This window comes from Mesocricetus auratus, unplaced genomic scaffold, assembly GCF_017639785.1.
Source record: "Mesocricetus auratus isolate SY011 unplaced genomic scaffold, BCM_Maur_2.0 Super-Scaffold_100003, whole genome shotgun sequence".
Taxonomy (NCBI): domain Eukaryota; kingdom Metazoa; phylum Chordata; class Mammalia; order Rodentia; family Cricetidae; genus Mesocricetus; species Mesocricetus auratus.
Window position 1 is genome coordinate 89,406,234 of NW_024429188.1, and position 16,732 is coordinate 89,422,965.

At 43.4% G+C, this 16,732-nt stretch overlaps 1 protein-coding gene across 1 annotated transcript in view; it reads right to left on the reverse strand.

Annotated features, from left to right (window-relative positions):
* The window catches only part of LOC101831083 (paired mesoderm homeobox protein 2-like), a 25,429-nt gene continuing 8,697 nt past the window's right edge, over positions 1-16,732 (reverse strand). Inside the window, exons 2-4 of the mRNA XM_005083145.2 lie at positions 7,564-7,960; positions 6,988-7,033; positions 1-222 (exon numbers count right to left, since the gene is read on the reverse strand). Coding sequence (XP_005083202.1) covers positions 133-222; positions 6,988-7,033; positions 7,564-7,952 — 525 coding nt within the window. The 5' untranslated portion in view covers positions 7,953-7,960 and the 3' untranslated portion in view covers positions 1-132. The remainder of the gene's footprint in view (positions 223-6,987; positions 7,034-7,563; positions 7,961-16,732) is intronic.

The following is a 16,732-nucleotide window of genomic DNA, read 5'->3' on the forward strand; positions in this document are numbered from 1 at the left end:
TTTATTGATGAAGTGATAAGCTTTCATTACAGCCATTATAGGCTCTTAATGTGTCAGTGACATCACAATATCCTGTCTTCATCTGGCACCTGGACAGGGTGCTGCTCCAGGACTCCTCCGAAAGCTTTGCTGCTAGGTGTTCTGCCTATCAGCAGATTCACTCTGCAGCATTTGAGACTGCTGACTTTTCCTGTATTTGGCTCTTCTTCTCTTAAACCAACTCTGCAATAACACAGTGAAAGAGACGCTTTTAATATATGCAACAGTTTATATCACAACTAGAAAAAACACTGTGTAACTGTACATGCCAGTGAGGCTTTAGATTGAACAAAACGATTACATATATACATATATATGTAGGCTTTTCTTTAAAAAATCATTTCATACAATATATTTGATTGTTTTTCCCTCTCTGAACAATTCCCACATCCTCAATACCTCCTTACCCATTCAACTTCATTTTCTCTGTCTCAAAAAATAAGACAATAACAAAACAAAAACCAAAAATCCAAACAAAAGACAAAAAAATACCAAAATAAAACAAATGAAACAAAAAGCCTGCAGAAAACATAGTCAGCCAGAACTATTACTGGGTATGGGCCCTGGCCCAGAGTATGGTTGATATACCCAGTGATGCTCCATAAAAACACTGATGTTCCCTTTATCAGCAGGTATCAACTGCAAATATCTTCTTTTTTAGGTTAGGGGTGGGACTTTTTGTCCACATCCCTTTCTCGGTGCTGGAATTTTGTCTGGTTAGAACCCATGCAGGTCTTGTGCTTAAAAATGAGAAACTTAGGCTGGGCGTTGGTGGCACACACCTTTAATCCCAGCACTCGGGAGGCAGAGGCAGACAGATCTCTGTGAGTTCGAGGCCAGCCTGGTCTACAAGAGCTAGTTCCGAAACCCTGTCTCGAAAAACCATGTGAGAGAGAGAGAGAAGGAGGGAGGGAGGGAGGGAGGGAGAGATAGAGAGGTCCTAGCTACCTGATCTTAGCTTCTTAGCCTGCTTGTTCAGAACACACCACTCCAGCTAACCACTTAATTGACTTCTATTAAAACTGCTTGTTTCTAAGTGTTTACTCTGCAAATCCTCCTGCAGCTTCCAAGTGAGATGCCATGACATTTTCTACCTTTAAAACTCCATCTTCTGGACTCTCAGGGATATATATATCCCTGAATAGCTTGGATGTGATCCTGACCAACTGGAATACTTTCAATTGACTATAAACTGCTTGAGTGGTCATCTCTAGTGGGTTATAGGTAAAATTTTAGAGGTCCCACTGAGATCCCAGAGATCAGACCCAGACACTGAGAGCCTTGGGACCCCCAGGATCGCTGAAGAGTGCAGCTTGAGAGGACTCTTAGTGGACTTTCTGGGCCTGAGATGGTCCAAGATCCCAAGAAAATCCTAAGCCATCGCTGTTGAGCACTCTGGAGGCACCCAATATTGGTCACCACCCAAAAGAAAAACAAACAAAAGAGGTAAAACAAAAGTTATCTGGTGTGAACACCTCCAGAGGTAAGTTTGGTGTGTAAGAGGCACCATCTGGTTAGGACACAAGAAGTGAGGTCAGATGTGACCATAGATCCTGTGTCCAGGATCTGTGTGAGATGTTACTGCAGGTGTATGAAAGTGTGGTGTCCAACCGTTTCTTGTTTCTTTACTATGTCTCTCTCTGTATGACTGTGTCTCCCTGTGTGTCGGTTCTGTTGGTTGAAGAAACAGATCTAAAATGACAGGGGGAGTAAGTCATCCCAAGACCACAGCTTCAGCTGCCCCTAGGCAATGCACAATCCCCTGCAAGCTCACAGGCAATGCCAGGCAGCACTATGGTGCCCCTGCTTCTGGCAGCAACTGTGGTTGTGCCTCTTGGCAGCCAACTCCACTGCTGTTATAACTATGTGGATGCTTCCAAGCCATGGCTGTAATCACCAGTTTCCTTGTAATAACCAATGGTTTCCTGCAAGACCCCTTACCTCGGTTTAAGACCTGTGTCCTTTGTTGAAGAGCAGAATCCTTTGGGCCTAAGCGAGTTGCCCAAAGAAACCCCAAACCTCTGCCTGTTCCCACAGCCAGGAGAAGAAAATGATTCCTAGAGTCAGGTGCTGGTTGCACAGTGGAAGGAGGAAGCCAAAGGGACTCTAGCCAACTTGAGCATGGCAAGCATGACTCTGGCAGGCCATCCCTTTCTCCCCCACTCCCTCTACCTTGCTCAAATCTGTTAGAACGCATTCCTGAAGCCAGCCACCAACGTTTATGCCATTACCTGGCCACTTCCTTCTCCTGAGGCTTACTAGTAAGTTCCAGCTATCAAAGTATTGAAGTCCAACAATCAAAATGCCCTTATGGCTGCCCTAATTAACCTGTCCAATCAAAATTAAACACCTTATCCTAACAGAGTTTTCCCTTTATAAACTGACATTTGCTATGTCAGTCTCCTCTCTATTCAGAGGCAGTCTTTTGCCACCCCCATCCCTGACAAATATTCCTTCCCCCTCTCCCTTGTTCCCTACCCCTTCTCCCTTGTCCTCTATCTTCTGTCTTTGTCTTTTATTCCCTGCCCCTTGTCTCTCTGGGGCCAACAAATCTCCTTTGTGCTGAGAACTTGGTCTGGTGATCTTGAGCCAATACTGGTCTCTTCAGAAGTAATTTCCCAGTACAATGTGTGGAGAGTGGTGGCAGATATTTAGTAGGTTTCTACTTATGGAAATTGTTCAGAAAGTTTACAACAGCTGAAATTCAAGACAAAGACAAAGAGTGGAAGTAACTCTCCCATGCCCTTGGGGAAACAAACAAGAGAAAAAATTGGAGAAATAGACTGGGAGAAGGGGTTCAGGGATATGAATTAGACTGGATAGAAAAAGGCCTTCAGGGATTACAATTTTATACATTGCCTGACAAGGTACCTGCATCATGCCCTCAAATTACCTGGCTTGCTTGTACTAATGGTTAGACTCCTCTGACTCACCGGAAAGTCATATGAAAAAAATGGATGTATACTAGTCTATATTATCCTCTGGATATGTGCCTATAATGAAGAAGAATGGAGAGCTCATCGTAGCCTTGATTCGATGTTAATGAAGGTCAAAAGGGTCCCAATTCTGGTCCCAAGTAAGTAGGGGCAGGAATAGCTGATGCAAAGGCCATAGGTTGTTGGGGATGATCCCAACCAAGATTTAGGACCTAAGTTGAAGATATAGAAAGCTGGATATATTTCTAATTTCTTTTTTGGTATGGCTCTGTCCAGTTTTAGCAACCAAAGAGCTGCAAGAGTCAGGACCCTCGATGGGTAACTGTAGAGGACTCTGTGTCTTTCCACAGAGGCCGCTTATCTCCTATGCACAGGAAATAAGGCTATTAGGAGGTAATGGGCCAATGTGTGGGCCAAGTCTGACTTTCAGCAGGGTTCCTGGAAAATCTGCACCTGTTGCTCTATTGTAAGAGGGGGGGTGAGGATGAGGTTGTGGAAAGACACTGCCGGTGCCCTGGAGTACATGCATGGGCAATTGCTTTAAATACGTAGAGGAAAGAAGTACTGGGGGATGATGAATAAAAGAAAGTAGAGAGAGTAGGAGAGGGCAAAAGAATAGTTGATAGAGTGTGTGAGAGAACACAATACAGAAGAGTGGAGGAGAGAGAGAAAAGCTCAAAGAAAATAAAGAAAGAAAGAAGACACTGATCAGAATTTGGCATCAGTTTCTGTTGACTTGGCCCCTATGACTGACCAACTTCCTGTCAGCATTAGCTGGACTACTGGTTCTTGTCCCAAATGGGCTAATGGTGGAACTCTCCATCCTTAACTACACGGCCAACTGCATCCAACAGAGAATAACTCATTTAAGCTATTAAGCTACTGGTCCTTCAGAACAACTATACCCTCCTAGAACAGGGTGAGTCAATGATTTGATTCATGTCATTTGAAACAATGGGGAATGTGACAGGGCAAGACAATACAGAGGTTCCTCCATCTTGTATTCTTGTTGAAGCCTTTGATGGAGAATTCCCTGAAAAAATTACTCAGCTGTATTCAAGGGACGAAAGATCAAGGATGTTCTAGCAAATGGCCTGCTTGTATGGAACCCCCACCCCAGTTATCTGCTTACCCTAGCTTCTGTTAAACAGCCTGCTTCAAAGTGCTTACTTCTGCAAAGTTCCTCTGCAGCTACTGAGATGCTAGGACATGGTTTCTGCCTTTAAAAATCCCGTGTTCTGGACACTTGGGGCCACACCTAGGTGCCCAAATACCTGAGTGTGGTCCTAGTCAGCTGGAATAGAGACTTTCAGTTAACTATAAACTGTGTCTGAGTGGTCAGCTCTGGTAACAACTTGAGAACACTCAATCCTAAATGTCTTCATCAAGCTCATCCCCTCAAGGCTCAGGGATCTATGCAGAAGAGCAAGCAGAAAGATTGGAAGTTCCAGAAGTGCTGTATCACTCTAAGGAAACAAAAACCTATTTTCTGTACAAAAAGGTCAAAAATAAAAATGAAATGAACATATTTCAAAAATCACACTGTTTGCAGCCTATCTTGAAGACTTGTGATGCCTGTATAAACAGTTAAATCCTAACTTTCAATGGTGCCTCCTCACAAGAGGCCAATCTCAGGAAGGACAAAGGATGCTTCAAGATTTATCACTTAAGATAGTGTCAGAAAACAATCTCTTTCACTCTCAGTCTCCTCCTCCTCTTCCTCCTGGTCCTCTTTCTGTTCCTCACTCCCCCCCGTCCCGTTTTCCCTGCAGCTTCTTCTCCATCTGTCTCTCAGAAGCAGCCTTCTGTGTTTCTGAATCTCCACTGGCATTTTTTATCAAAATACATAATTCTTCCCTAATAAACAATTCTGCTCCCATGCTTTCAGCCCACCAGTCATGACTGGATGGCTTCTTACTTCTCTAACACCTGAAGGAGGTGGGGTGATTACAAGGAAGCACACTTGCCTAAAGAGAGTGCAGAGTTATATCCGATCCACATCTCAAACAAACAAAAGTCCCTCTCAGATTGCCTTGGAACAGCTAACGCTACTCCAAGGAAGGCCTGAACAGAGCTGTGAAATTGTCACCGACATAGTTACGGAAATGAGACCAATTCAGACAAATCATTCAGATATTTTGGGACTCCTCTGCTTCTATGGAGTTTAGGGAATGGGGAGACCATTGTCACCTATGGACTTCTGCCCTCCAATTCTTCCATATTCTCTTAGGTTTTCGGGGCTAGGGACAAAGACAGTCTTCTCAATAAAGCTGTAGCTTGAAGGTACTGATGCTCTACTTCCTGCTCAACATGAAGAGCATCCTTGGCCCTTTTATTCTACAAGGACATTCAAAGCCTTAAGGCAGAGCCCTAAGGTTGAACCTCCCCTCAGGAAGGTGATCTGCCACAATGTGGAGAACAGTTAACAAAACTGCCTCCTCCTAAATACACTGGCTAGCTATGGAAATACAGTCACAGTTACCTATTACACGTCGTCATCCTGTCGGGCTCCTAGTCACATTTGTGACTCCATGCACTTTCTTTCCCTGCCTGGCACCTTCTATTATGTGGATGTATAATCTAAAGAAGACCAACCAAGGGACCAGAAGCTCTGCTGAGGGGAACTCAGGGAAACTCAAGCCTACCATCATGATGCCTCCATGAACTCAAACAGAGCCCCAGTGGCTGACTCATGTGGGCTCACATTAGGTCAGAGTTCCCCATGTTTGACTCCTAAAGCCTATGCAAATCTCTTCAACATAGTCATGTAAACTAAAAGGAACCTTTTCAGCTTACAAGGTTTTCAACAGAAGACTCACTTGACCATGGCTTGGCACCCTTCACTTTTTCTATGGATGGTGTGTGCTGTGCATGTGAATCCATGTGCTTGCAGAGGACTGAGATCAGAGTCAAGCATCTTCCTAGCTTGCTCCCCACATGGTTTACGGTAGGAGGGTCTGGCCCTGAACCTACAATCAGCAGTTAAGCTAGTCTAGATCGCCCGAAGGATCCCCAGTCTCTGCCTCCTGAAGCTGAGATTATGACTGCAGGTGAGCTAAGCTCTTGGTCGGGTGCTGAGGATCCCAACTCAGGTTTCAGACTCATGTTGCAAGTGCCTAAACCACTGAGCCCTCTCCTCAGCCCACCTGCATTTGACTGCATCATTTCCCCTGACCACCTTCTCCTTATTAGATGAACTGAAATTAATTCACTGTTATTCTTTTTGTTTAATTTTGGCACAAAGTTCCAAAGGTATCAGCTCTAGCCCTATCCAAACACCAAAGTGACTCTTTTGGCAATGATTTTAGTTAGCCAAAACGCAATGTGGGGGAACATGAAAATTCAGCCTTGTCGCTGTCTGCATTACTTTCCACAAGCTTACAAAGGTGGAGGGCCAACCATGTGGACTTCTAAAGTGTCTTCTTGTGTGACTTCGCTAAACAAAACACAGGCTAGTTATTCAAAAACTGTGTTTCTTGGGGGGAATTTCTGCTTTGCCTCAATTAATTCATGCTTTTAAGTAAGTGTGTATTTGTTGCAACTGAACCTTTTGAGCCCTGCTGCTTACAACATCAATCAGAGTGTCCCCAAGGTCACTTAGAACCCTACTATGATCTTATACATAAGTGCCCTGAAATGACCTGAGTGTCAAGACTTCAGTATTAATCACTGCAGACATACAGTAAACATTTATGTCTTTCTATGCGCATGACATTACAGTATGCAAAGCTCTCTATACATCTGAGGTTCACATACTGATTATAAGTAGTCTGCTTTTTATTTTTTTTCAATTAGGAGATCATGCTGCCTCCAGCAATGGGAAAGGACCATAAACTGCTGGGTGCTCGTTCTACTTTCACCTCTGGAAAACTGCAAGACTCAACGCTTGCTGGCCATTATCAACCAGACAAGGACACCTCCCACCCATGATTCCTTTTCATAATGGCTCCAAGAAAACGGTCCATATCCTGAAGCAGAATGCCCTGCCCAAAGCCTTTTCAGATTTACTGACCCGTACTCTGGATTCTCCAAGGAACAAGCGCTTGGCAAGGTCCTTCCTGTGGAAATAAAATGAAAAAGTGGGGTTGTTAGAGGAATGCAGCATTTCAGCTTGGCAAGATGAAGAGACTTTTGGAGGTGAATCATAAACCAACACAAAAATATGTAAAGATGGTGAACTCTAAAGTATTAAAGTGGCTTTTCCTTAACTGTTTTACTACAATAAACACATTACTTAATTAACACAAGGGAGATATGCTTAGAAACAACTAGGTCTTGAGTTCAATTCCTATTACAAAAGGTAGGGGGATCATGAAGAAGAAGGAGGAGGAAAATAAACATAAACAAAGAGAAAACTGAAGGAAGGAATTGAGAGGCATCAACCAGTCTTTAGGATCAATCCATATCAACACTGCATGGATATACTGACTTTGACCTCACAAAATAAACTCCCCATACCCAGCAACAAAACAGGCAAAGGACTCCATGCTTAAGAGTTCAAAAGAGAGGGCCACAGTGTAGAGAACACACCTCCAAATCAGCTGCTGAAGGATGGGAGCTGGGATGGCTACTGAAACAAACTACATACCTTATGCTCTCATCAGGATACTTAGTTTTTTCAAAAACGTCTTCCAATTCACTAAGCTGCCTGGGTGTCAGACCAAACTGGATCCGTGGTCTTGTGCGCCGAAATTGTGGAATTCTGGCAGCAGCCATGTTCTCTTGCTCCTTCAGCTGTGGGGACCCAGATGCTTGGTGGCTCCCATGGCTCTCCTTTTTGATGTTACCACGAATGTATCTGAAGACTGAAGACTGCATCACATCATCCTTGTGGTCTAGGATGCCCTGGTTCTTTGGTTTGTCTGAACCATTTAGAAAAACTTTACCAGAGCCGCCACTTTCTGCTGTTGCAGTGCCCTCTTCTTCAAAATCAAGGCTCACTTCGATCTCATTTTCTTCCAGCTTGCAGAGAGCCATGGTGGAACCTAAAAGAGAGTAGCATCATCTCCACAAATGTTTTGTGAATGGAAATGGTATTGCAGCAGCATCTAGGCTTTTAGCAAGTTTCCCATCTGTCCTCCTTCCATCCCACAATCCCTAAAGGAGATGTGTGCCCAATGGAAATGGCTCTAGGGAGCATGTGCAGAATGTACACAACTTGGAATCCAACCAAGACCATAAAATCCTTGAGAGGAAGGAACTGGAGGGGCAAGCAAACTGTTGCAGGTGCACAAGTACGGATGAGGACAATAATTTACACTGAGCACATGGCACTTGAGTGAACTTCTGGAGAACTTCTAGCCTCTCTATCTCACTGGGGTGCACATTGCAAGAACTGGGAATTAAGTGGACATGGTTATCTCAGTTTGTGTTTGTTACAAATTTCTGTGAGGAGACTGGACACACAGCCAATCACTGTCCTCCACCAGCAGCATGTTTGTGGTGACAGTTTTGTGCTTCTCTGGTGAATGACAACTGTAAAAAACTTGATGTCACCATTGAAAAATTAGAATACTCCAGATTGTTGATAATTAATAATCATCAGAGTCTCTGTATAAGGTCATGTCCAGTGCTTCTCATGTCTGCAAATGCTGACATCGCATGGATAACTGCCCTTTTTGTAGTATCAATAAATCACTTAAGGTTGAGAGTACACTGGAACATTACATGGGCTGATTAAGAATCATATATGCATCAAGGAAACAAAAATCAAAGAATTTTGGACCCAGTTCTTTTCAAAGAGTTAATAGTCTCGAAGAAGTGTTTTTGGTGAGCTGAGATGTTGGAAAATATCAAGAGGATCTAAATAAGAAAAGGTAATCCTTCACCCAGCAACTGATGGAAACAGATGCGGAGACCCACAGCCAAACATTTGATGGACCCCAAATCCTGTGGAAGAAGTGGAGGAAGGATTATGGGAGACAGAGGAGGCAAGGACACCGCAAGAAAGCCTACATAATCACCTAACCTGGGCTTATAGGGGCTCACAGAAACTGAGCTGCCAACCAGAGAGCTTCCATGGGACTGAACTAATCGCTCTGCAATACAGTTGTGTAGCTGAGGCTTCTGGTGGAAATTCTAACAGTAGAAGCAAGAGCTATCTCTGACTCTGGGACCTGATTTTGCAAAAGTTTCTTCCTACTAGATTGCCTTGTCCAGTTTTAATAGGAGAGGAGGGGCCTAGTCTTAACTGCCAATTGATATGCCATGGCTGGCTGATATACATGGGAAGACTACCCCTTTCTAAAGAAAAGGAGGAGGAGTGGATGGGAGAAGAGGGAAGGTTGGTGGGAGGGTCTGGGAGGAGAGGAGGAAGGGAGGGAGGGGAAATGTGATTAGGGTTGGGAAAATAATTAGTAAAAAACCTGGAGTTTGACATTCCTTTTAAAAATGAATATTGAGACATAATCCAATTGAGGGCTGAAATCAATAAAGTAGAAACACAGAAAATAATACAAAGAATCAATGCAACAAAAAGTTGGTTCTTTGAGAAAATCAACAGGATAGACAAACCTTTATCCAAAGTAACCAAAAGGCAGAGAGAACATGCAAATTAATGAAATCAGAAATAAAAAGGGGGACAAGAAAAACGATACTGAGAAATATCTTGGGGTAACGCGAAACAAACAAGTGAAAGACCTGTATAGCAAGAACTTTGAGTCTTTAAAGAAAGAAATTAAGGAAGACACCAGGAAATGGAAAGATCTCCCATGTTCTTGGATTGGTAGGATCAACATAGTAAAAATGGCAATCTTGCCAAAAGCAATCTGCAGATTCAATACAATCCCCATCAAAATACTGGCACAATTCTTCACAGACCTTGAAAGAACAATAATCAATTTTGTATGGAAAAACAAAAGACCCAGGATAGCCAAAACAACCCTGTTCAACAAGGCAACGTCTGGAGGCATCACCATCCCTGACTTCAAGCTCTATTATAGAGCTATAGTCCTGAAAACAGCTTGGTATTGGCACAAAAAATACACAGGTAGACCAATGGAATCAAATTGAACACCCCAATATTAACCCATACACGTATGAACACCTCATCTTTGACAAAGAAGTTAAAATCATAAAATGGAAAAAAGAAAGTATCTTCAACAAATGGTGCTGGCATAACTGGATGTTGGCATGTAGAAGACTGCAGATAGATCCATGTCTACCGCCATGCACAAAGCATAAGTCCAAGTGTATCAAAGACCTCAACATAAATCCAGCCACACTGAAACTCTTAGAAGAGAAATTGGGAAGTACCCTTGAACGAATTGGTACAGGAGACCGCTTCCTGTACATAACACCAGTAGTACAGACAGTGAGGTCGACAATAAATTCATGGGACCTCCTGAAATTGAGAAGCTACTGTAAGGCAAAGGACACAGTCAACAAGACAAAATGGCAGCCCACAGAATGGGAAAAGATATTCACTAATCCCATATCTGACAGAGTTGTTGATCTCCAAAATTTACAAAGAGCTCAAGAAGCAAGTCTCCAAAACACCAAAGGATCCAATTAAAAAGTGGGGTACAAAACTTAACAGAGAATTCTCAGTAGCGGAGTCTAAAATGGCTGAGAGACACTTAAGAAGAGACATATCATAATAGAGGGAGTCATTATAGGTTTGAGGAAAGATCTGGCACCAGTGAGATTTCCAGAGATATACAAGGATGACACCAACTGGCAAACTAAGTAATAGTGGAGAGACTACCTTAAATGCCCCTCCCTGATAATAAGTCTGATGACTACCTTATATGCTATCCTAGAACCTTCATCCAGTGACTGAAGGAAGCAGAGGCAGACACCCACAGCTACACACTGAACTGAACTCTTGGAACCCAGTGACAGAGAGGGAGAAGTGATGAGCAAAGGGGTTAAGACTGAGCTAGTGAAACCCACAGAAACAGCTGACCTGAACAAGGGGGTGCTCTTGGACCCCAGACTGATGACTAAGAGGCCAGCATGGGACTGACCCAGACCTCCTGAATGTGGGTGTCAGTGAGGAGGCCTAGGCAATCTATGGGGCCTTGGATAGTACATTAGTATTTATCCCTGGCATGCAAATGAATTTTGGGTGCCCATCCCACAATGAACCATGCTCTCTCTATCTGGACTCTTGGGGGAGGGCCTAGGACCTGCCCTGAATTAAATGACAGACTCTGGAGATCCACCATGGAGGGCATCACCCTCCTTGGGGGAAAGAGTGGGGTTTGAGTGGGGGGCTGTGGGAAAAAGGGGGAGGAGGGGAGGGAGCTGGGATTGACATGTGAAACAAGCTTGTTTTTAATTTAAATAAAAAATTAAAAAGTGGGGTACAGAACTAAATAGAGAATTCTCAGTAGAGGAATGTAAAATGGCTGACAGACACTTAAGAAAATGCTCAACATCCCTACCATCATGGAAATGCAAATCCAAACAAGTCCGAGATACCATCTTACACCTGTCAGAATGGCTAAAATCAAAAACACCAATGACAGTTTATGCTGGAAAGGATGTGGAGAAAGGGGAACACTCCTCCACTGCTGGTGGGAGTGCCAACTCGTACAGCCACTTTGGAAATCAGTATGACAGTTCCTCAGGAAAATGGGAATGAGTCTACCTCAAGATCTAGGAATTTCACTCTTAGGCACATACCCAAAGGATGCACATTCATACAACAAGGGCATCTGTTCAACTATGTTCACAGCATCATTATTTGTAATAGCCAGAACCTGGAAGCAACCTAGATGCCCCTCAACCGAAGAGTGGACAGAGAAAATGTGGTACCTTTACACAATGAAGTACTACTAAGAGAAAAACAAAACAAAACAATGGACTCTTGAAATTCGAATGCAAATAGATGGCACTAGAAGAAACTATCCATACTGAGTTAACCCAGTGACAAAAAGAAAACATGGTATATACTCATTCATATATGGATTTTAGACATAGAGCAAAGGATTACCAGCCTACAATCCACACCTCCAGAGAAGCTAGGAAGTGAAGAGGACCCTAAGAGAGACATGCATATTCCCCCAGAGAAGGAGAAAGGGATAAGATCTTCAGAGCAAATCGGGAGCATGGGGGGAGGGGAGAGGGATTTAGGAGAAAGAGAAGGGGAGAAGAGGAGGGAAGAGAAGGACATGAGGGAGCAGGAAGATTGAGTCAGGGGAAGAATAGAGGAGAGCAAGAAAATAGATACCATAATAGAGGGAGCCATTTTAGGTTTAAAGAGAAATCTGGCAATAGGGAAATGTCCACCTGAGGATGATCCCACCTAAGAATCTAAGCAATAGTGGAAAGGCTACCTTAAATGCCTTTCCCCTATAATGAGATTGATGACTATCTTATATGCCATCCTAGAGCCTTCATCCAGTAGCTGATAGAAGCAGAAGCAGATACCCACAGCTAAACACTGAGCCGAACTCCTGGAATCCAGTTGTAGAGAGGGAGGAGCGATGAGCAAAGGGGTCAAGACCAGACTGGAGAAACTCACAGAAACAGCTGACCTGAACAAGGGGGAACTCATGGACCCCAGATGGGAAACCAGCACAGGACTGACCCAGACCCCCTGAACATAGATGTCTGTTAGGAGACCTGGGCAGTCTATGGGACCCCTGGTAGTGAATCAGTATTTATCTCTAGTGTACACATGGACTTTTGGAGCCCACTCCTCATAGAGGCATACTCTCTCAGCCTAGACACAGGGGGGAGGGCCTAGACCCTGCTCCAAATGATGTGAGAGACTTTGAAGATCCCCCATGCAAGGCCTCTCCCTCCCTGGGGAGCAGAAAGGGAATGGGATAGGGAGTCGGTGGGGTCAGGAGAGTACAGGAGGAAAAGGGAACTGGGATTGACATGTAAAACAAGCTTGTTTCTAATTTCAATTAAAAATAAAACAGAAACATTGATATTGAAGTAATTAATTAAAGTTACAGATTAAAACACATCAAAATGTAACCCCCTTTTAAAAGACCATTATTTGTTTGTGTGCACATTCCTGCGGGTGCCTACAAGAGCACTGGATCCCCTGAAGTACAAATTGGAGATGGGTGGTTGTGAGGCATCTGAGATGAATGCGGGGAACTGAACTCTGAAAGAACAACACGTGCTCTTAACAGTGGAGCCCTCTCCCCAGTTCCAAATGCCAACTTTTCCTTTCTGCCTTTCAATTGTGGAATCCCAGAGCTTTGTGATATTAGGGCAGTTAGTAAGATTCCTAAGAAAGTTGCAGTGCAAATATTTTGAGGTACAAATGTGAAAATCAATATCCTAAAATACAAAAGCCTCGTGAAATACCCATAGAGTTAGTAGCTAAGTGAATTAGGATTCTTTTTAATTGTTGATTTTATTTGTTATGTGTGTATGGACCTGTATCATATTACACGTTTGGATGGCAGAAGACAACTTGGGAGAATCCGTTCTCTCTTTCCCCCATGTGCACCCAGGGATCAGGCTCAGGTCAATCAGACTTGGCAACAAGGGCCTTTACCCACTGAGACATTACAGAAGACCCCCCCACACACACAGGTTCATTTTTATGTACAAGGGGTGTGGTACAGGCAGAGAGTTCCATAAGAGTATTCCTGCTCAAATTTTTCAAACAACATTTAGAATACCTTACTGGACATTGAGCCCTACATACATAAATCAGCAGTATCCCCCTCCCCCCAGAACTCTTGACCCAAGTATAGCCCATCAAATCCCCCTATATCAGTAGGAAGGGCAGAATATCCCTTCTGAAGAGAATGCTATTTTTTCTCAAGTTGTATTACCCTCTGTTTAACGTATTGTGTTTTGTATAAAGATTAGTTCTTTGGCTGTTTGCAGGTTTGGGTAGTATAGATAAAGAAGCAGAGCCTCTGAGACCTCATCCTTCTAATGTGCGAAGCTGAGGTCCTCATGGCGATGCTGAACACAGAAAAGCCCCTAATATTTGCATCTTGTGAGCAGCAGGACAGGACACAGTCACTTTCCCTTTTCACTCGCTGCTAGCAATCCTTGGGTTCTAACCTCGAGAAGGAAGAGAGGAGGCAGAGAAGTAAGACCACGCATGAAAGGAATGGAAAGGACAGGCTGCTGTGAATCCAGGAGGTGACTGGTAGCGGGAGGTGGCCGTGGGTGCCCAGGTCCAAAGCCTGAGCTTTGTATCTTAGGACCCTCGATGACGGTGTCTAAGTCTCAGTTATATTAGCCTCCTGTCTTGCCGCCTTGCCTGCTCTGCGTGCCTCCTAGGAACATTTTACACTCCGTCGCTGGTGTGAGACACACTTATTCTAGAGAAACAACATGTTTACTCACCACAGAAAGGGATCCCACCACAGGCAGAAGTAACAAGTATACCAGGTCCCAACTTGGTGAACAACTGGATTTTACCAGAGTTACTTACAGGAATATGGGTGAGGGGTTGCTTGCAGGAGCAGAAATGACTCAAAGTCAGAGTAAGCCTCCCTCAGTATGAATGATGGCTCACAAAATCTGGAAACCCGAAGCACGCTATGCAGCCTGAAGGCATAACAACAGGTTGCAGTCTTTCCAGGTGGCTCAGTTAGTCTGCGCCTCTTCCAGGTGGCTCAACTGGTCTTAGCTCCTTCTAAGCAGTTCTGCTGGTCTCTTCCAGGCTGCTCCACTGGTCTGAGGGTGACTCTCAGCAGCCTTCGCTACTTAGGTAGTCTTGGGGAGGGCGGAGCCACTGAATACAGTCAATTTTGGGGACTTCCTGGGGCTATTTTGAGATGTTTACTCCTTCTTAAGGAGCTTTTCTGTGTGATTGGATGTTCCAATCCAGGAGGAAACTGCTATACAACCGCAGCAAAAAGAAATGTACACTTGAGCCTGTCATGCTCCTTATTACATCCTCCCAAAGAAATTAATATGGCATCATAACTTTCAGATACCGAGTAGTATAGTATAGTAGGCCACAAAAGAAACCCTATCATCTAAAAATAAATAAATAAATAAAATACAAATAAGGAAACCCTATCATCTTCTTTAAACATATGTGTTTCAGCCACATTTTCGATATATCACAGATTGTTGTTGTTCCCGGGCAACAGATCAGGTCATATTTATAAAACAAGGCAGTTGAGGGGCCAGAGGAATGGCAAATGGGTAGGGGTACACTCATCCAGGTTCAGAGCAGAACCCCAGGCCACAGAACACCCAAGCTTGTGGAGAGGACATGCAACAGAAAGTAGCAGACTACATCACAGCTCAGAACACATGTGCACTTGGTGCCTCAGAGTGCATGTGCTGGTACTTTGCTGAATACAGCAAATGCTGGCCAAGGACTTGGAATTGCCCAAAGGGCTGTGTTTTAGGAATTTACTGACAGAATTGTGGTATATACAGAGTGACTGCAATGCCACTGAGTCTATCTGACTTGGCTTAGAGGGAGCAGCCCTCTGTAAGATTCTAAACCAGTGGTTCTCAACCTTCCTAAAACTTCAACCCTTTAATATAGTTTTTCATGTTGTAGTGACCCCACCACCATAAAATTATTTCATTGCTACTTCACAACTGTAGTTCTGTTATCATTATGAATCATAATGTAAATATCTGACATGTAGGCTATCTGATAAGCAACCCCAAGTGGATCACAACCCACAGGTTACGAACCACTGTTCTAAACAAAGGTGGCTTTTATCAAAGTCCACTGTACCTGGTTTACCTCAAGCTAACTTCTAGGAAGTCGGGTGCGTTTCTGGCACCTATGACACCACAGTTGACTAGAAAGTTCTACATCCCTAATCAAATACCTATTTGTACTCATGGAGCATTCAAAACAAATTTTAGGAACCAGAAGTACAATTTTTGTTTTGGAAGGAACTAGTGGCCTTTTGAGTACTGCCAATGGTCTCCAGTTCAAATGTTTTCTAATACCCATCTAGTTACCTACCCTTCCAGTTCTCATTTCGAGATACAGTGAAAAAGAATACTTGAGATAAACATATTTTCCTTTCCTTCTTTCTGTGAGATGTGTGACTATTTAATTTATTTATGTGCCCATTTATTTCTAAGTCAATTTAAATGGAAATCCCTTCAGAGAGTGGGCATTCATTAAGACCATGCAACCAGATATAGGATATATCTAGTATGTATTATATATGTACTCATACACAAACACAAAATTGGAGATACAGATCTTATAGTTTTCATTATAAATGTTAAATCATACATAAATAACTAACACAAAAGCCAATGGTACATTAGCACTTTTATACACATACATACAATGAATATTTGTGGAGAAACCCATTCAGATTGCCTTGAATCCTCGTACGGAGTTTTCTGTAATCGGTAGACTGTATATTAGGTGAGGGATCAAGGGGCCATATTTGAATGTCTCCAAAGCTCACCTGAGGGTATGAAGTACTCCATATCTGGTCAGTGGGCTTTCTTTCATGAGAGGTTCATGCCAGTGGTGTTGACAACTCTGAATCCCTTCAGGGAACAGAGGGTCTACATGGCCAGTGAGTAGAAAGCATAGGGTCTGATGTGGGAAGGGAATAATATGGCATGGTATGATGGATGGAGAAGGGAAGGATTTACAAGACACACATTAAAGGGTTCAAGGCCAGAGGAAAAAAGAATTGAAGATGACTAGAGGGGGGAGGATGACAGAAACAGAGGACAGAACCTGGTATATCCAATGAGGTGACTTCTGCATACCAAAAACTACAATCAATGTTCAAATCACCTTCATCAGAATTCTGCCAGAAAGTATTTCAGAGCCAGCAGGGATTCAAGAACAGGGTTCTCTTCAGATGAGACCTCTCATACGA